General features: G+C 34.2%; 1 protein-coding gene across 1 annotated transcript; it reads right to left on the bottom strand.

Annotated features, from left to right (window-relative positions):
* Positions 1-444: 444 nt before the first annotated feature.
* Positions 445-3857, bottom strand: LOC101262896 (putative E3 ubiquitin-protein ligase SINA-like). Its single transcript, XM_004234533.5, has 2 exons — positions 3314-3857; positions 445-1274 (listed from the first exon to the last, which is right to left on the bottom strand). The coding sequence occupies exons 1-2, from the start codon at positions 3812-3814 to the stop codon at positions 597-599; spliced, it is 1179 nt and encodes a 392-aa protein (XP_004234581.2). The 5' UTR covers positions 3815-3857; the 3' UTR covers positions 445-596.
* Positions 3858-4585: the final 728 nt, after the last annotated feature.

Genomic DNA, 4585 nt, shown 5'->3' with positions numbered 1-4585 from the left:
CATTTTGTTTATTCCGTATTCAAAATTTATATTATAGTTCGATTAAATTTGAATCACGCATTATAGGATTCATTCAATGATGGTGCTTGCACTGCAACTAATGTTGGTCGCATTTATATTATAATTCGATTAAATTTAAATCACGCATTGTAAGATTCATTCAATGGTGATACTTGCACTACAACCTACGTTGGTGGTTGCCTTGGTTGTTACCACCTGCATTACCCAAAAGTACTACCAATTTAGAGAAAAATATATTTAGAAATACTTACTCACATATTTGACATTGGAAATCAGTTTAGAAAAAATACATCTAAAATTTATTGACCTAACACAAACTAATTCTCGATAAGAAGTAGTACATTTTAACAAAGCAATTTTGAAATTGGGAAAAGCTGACTTAAGAAGCAAAGCTAAGGCTAAACTCTCTCGAGCACAACAATATCAAACATAACATTCAAAATCCTTTGATATTCAACAGCACAAATTCAAATCCCCAAATATAGCAGAGCACCCATCCAAAAACTATTCACATAAAATTTCTAAAGAAGTTAGCAAGGCATGAACAAGCCAAGACATGATAAAATAAGATTACATCAACATCTGCAACCATTGCAGACATATTCCTTCTCTTCTATGAAAACATTCAACTTCAGCGGAGCACTGGAGTTAACGACATCTCTTGGAACCACAAGGAATTTTTTCAAAGGACTGCTTTCTGACCAGTTTGGCATGCTCTCTGCAACAGATTCTAGTTTAAAAGAGCTTTCCCCGTCTGTTACTACAAGCTTGTACGAGAATCTTCTCTTCTGCCTAGCTGGTCCAACACAGATAATGTTGAAAGCACTTCCAACACGGTCGCTAGCATGGTTGATGATAAAAAGTATACCTTCTGTCCTCATTTGAAGAATTTTGTAACTTTGATCTTTTTCTATATGAATTGGATGGACAGCATTGAAAAAAATGTGCTCTGCCGAAGAAGCATGTTTGTCCCTAAAATGTGCATATACGTTTGTTGAGGTACCTAAGAAGTCACAGCCATGGGAAGGACAGAAACAAGGCACATAGATGCATGCATTTTCATGGTCAGTTTTCTTACTATAACTCAGGATCTCCTTGCAACCATACATTTTGTTCACGCATGAGACCTTCACAGATTCTAGAACCTTCTCCAGAGCTCGACAACGGTTATATCCAATTGGCCAACAGCATGATGGACACTTATTAGCAATCTTGGTGCAGCAGGAGGCACATGCTATGTGCCCATTCTCACACTATATATTTGTCCAGAAAGAAAAAAGAATGTCAGAATACGTTTATAGTAAGCAGTTTGAATATTTGCAGATGACAGCTTACTCCACTCTGCTTGCTTATAAATTTTAAGGTTTCTCAAAGTACACAGCTTAAGAAGTAGGGAAAAAGAAAAATGTGTTACATAGAAAGCATAAACAAATTGCACTTAAATTCACTATTGAGCTATAAACCTACAGCTAAGGCTTTAATTTCTTGCTTGGTCAAAAAGGTATCCACTTTCACATCACTACATAGCCTTTCATATTAGCATTTGTCACATCCACTTTCACTTCACTACTTAGCCTTTCATATTAGCATTTGTCACATCCCTAGAGTCCTGTTCTTCATCATTTCTTGCTTAGTTCAAAACACTCAACAGCTTCATTTAAACATGCTCATGCATTTAAATGTCATATTTTGTTGTAATAACAACAAATTGATTACCAATAGCTATATTCTACTTAAAGTATCATTGTGGCTGTTCTGCAACTCTTAGATGAGAAAAGACACAAATTAAACACCCTGGCAAGGAGAAGAATGTAGATCTTAAGATCTGAATCTCAGTTGTCTATGCCTATATATGCAGTGACAAGATTAAATCTGAAGTTACTGTGAGCTAAAACCAAGAGTTCTAAAAAGAGGCCTAGGTACATAACTTCTATCACGATAGATCTCAAACAAAGGAATAGTGTACAGTTAATAACTTCTATTACGATAGATCTCCAAAAAAGGAATAGTACACAGTTAATGACTTCTATCAGATAGATCTCCAACAAAGGAATAGAATTCAGTTAATAACTTTTATCACGATAGATCTCCAACAGAAGAATAGTACACAGTTAATAACTTCTATCACGATGGATCTCCAAAAAAGGAATAGCATACAGTTAATGACTTATATCAGATAGATCTCCAACAAAGGAATAGTAAACAGTTAATAATTTCTATCATTGATGATACCCTAATCTTTTGTTGGGCAGAGACTCTCCAAGTTCTATATCTCAATCTAACTCTCATGCTATTTGAAGTTGTCTCTGGACTACATATTAACATGATGAAGAGCAAGATCTACCCTGTCAAAGAAGTCTAAAATTTGAATACCCTGCACGGAACTCTGGGGTATGATACATGGTCTTTCCACTCTACCTATTCCGGTCTCCCTTTGGGTGCAAAATACAAAGCACCAGAGATATGGAACGGAGTGGTGGAAAAGGTGGAGAAGAGGCTGGCAAACTAGAACATGCAATATCTTTTTATGGGAGGTGAAAGAGCAATTAATTGGTCTGAGAAGAGCATTCCTATGGGCAGGGATATCTATTTATGGGAGGTCAAAGTCATATTACCAAAAGAACATGGAGGTCTGGGTATTAGGGATTTTGCAAACACAACAATTACCTTAAGGGAAAAGAGAGCCTAATTACAAAGTAACCCATTTATAATGATACCCATTTGTAATCTCTAATCGGAATCTGGTAGCCATTTTAAGTGTCTTATTATACTCCATCGTACCCTAGTACTTCCTCTAACTTGAATATTATGCGTTAAGACTATGACTTCACCAGTAAAACAGAGACCTACACTAGCCAGTTATTCTCCAATTTGAATGAAATTTTATAACTTCAGAGTTCAAACCACATGAAATGGGATAAACACCTAAAGCAGTCATTCCTCTGTCAGCAATTCTCCCAACTAAACTCTTTAACAGATCCACATTTCCTATGCACTTTCAATGCAATACTGAATGCCATGTAATCATGTCTCTATTATCTGACGTTTCTGCTTAACTTCTGTATTTTGTTTCTTAAAACCACCTCCACGAGGTAGGCTAAAGTCTGCATAAACACTATCCTCCCAAACCCCACCTGTTGGACTAACAAAAAAGGCAACTTCTACACCTCCTTAAGAGCAATAAACTATATAAATGTCAATCAAGAATTCTCCAAACACAATTGATTCCAACATATATACGCAGATAAATTCTTACAAATAATAGCAAATGAACAGGGTCAAAAGAAGAAACCTGAAAGACAGGAACAGAGAGATGTTCAAGGCAGATTGGGCAATCCAACACATCAGGATCCGATAACATCACAGAAATTGACCCGTTTCCTCTTGAACCCTCCAAATTCTGATCTGGGTCCTCCCCAGAAATGGCCCTGTTCTCTCTTGCAACCTCCGATTCACGAACTGGCAACCTCCGATCACCGCTCAATCGGAAATTTCCCTCAGATTCCGATTCCGATTCCCAATCCTCCTCTTCCTCCTCCTCCTCCTCCTCCTCTTCCTCAACAACCCTTTCTCTCTCCCTTTCCCTTTCTCTTTCTCTTTCTTCTTCTTCTTCTTGTTGACGGATAACGACGCTACAAGAGAAAGTTCCGGCGGTAGTTCTACGTCTCTTGGGTTCAGGCCTTCTTGTGGGGTTACTGGGTCCTTCATCATTATCATCTTCTTCTCTTCCAACTGAAAATCTCGCCATTTCTTCTTCTTCTTCGCTACTAGATGAATGGTTCACTCTTATCATGGTCAAAATTCGGTTTTTGTAAATATTATTTCAATATTTTATTATATTATTATTATTATCATATTATTTATAGTGTATTATAAAAAATTACTTATGGAAAAATATTTATGTTTTTCCAAAACTTGCTAACAAAATCGAATTTAGTCAAATATTATGAGATCTCAATTTTAAATGTTGTCTTGAAAAATGTGTTTGACTATTTAGCATATGTACATTTTATTTTTTTCATCAATTTGTGAATTTAAACGATGTTTAATTAGAAATCTATTTAAATTAATGTATTTTAAATGTTTTTTAAGTAAAAATAAGTTGTAAGTACTTTTAAAATGTTTAGGTGAATTAACAAAATGAGCAATTAGATTAGATTACTAATTGTGATTTATCAAGAAATTTATTTAATGATTAGCTTTCTTTGAATATATGTATTTCCCATTATTAGTATGTTGAACTTAAACGGCATTTGATTAAGTATAATAGAGTATGTTTGAACTGATTCATTTAAAGTATTTGTAAGTAAATTAATTTTAAGTATTTTTAAAATATTTGGGTAAATTAAAAAGTATTTAGAGATTACTTTTTTTTCTTCTTGATTATTGTTTATCAAGATATTTATCTAACGATTAATTTTATTTTAATTTGTTTTTTATTTTCCTTATTAGTATGTTCAACTTATGGGTTGTTTAACCTATAAGTTTATTTATTTTTTGTAAGAACTTCTGTTAAAAATAGCTTTTTAGAAAATAGTTTTACAAATAATAACATTTGTATTTG

This window comes from Solanum lycopersicum, chromosome 3 (genome assembly GCF_036512215.1).
Source record: "Solanum lycopersicum chromosome 3, SLM_r2.1".
NCBI lineage: Eukaryota > Viridiplantae > Streptophyta > Magnoliopsida > Solanales > Solanaceae > Solanum > Solanum lycopersicum.
This window is presented reverse-complemented; position numbering and strand designations above follow the sequence as displayed.

Bases quoted from the DNA above. Each gene is read 5' to 3' on its own strand.
- LOC101262896 (XM_004234533.5), bottom strand. From the start codon at position 3,814: ATGATAAGAGTGAACCATTCATCTAGTAGCGAAGAAGAAGAAGAAATG. The intron at 1,275-3,313 runs GTTTCTTCTTTT...ACAAATATATAG, and splicing joins TCTCTGTTCCTGTCTTTCAG to TGTGAGAATGGGCACATAGC.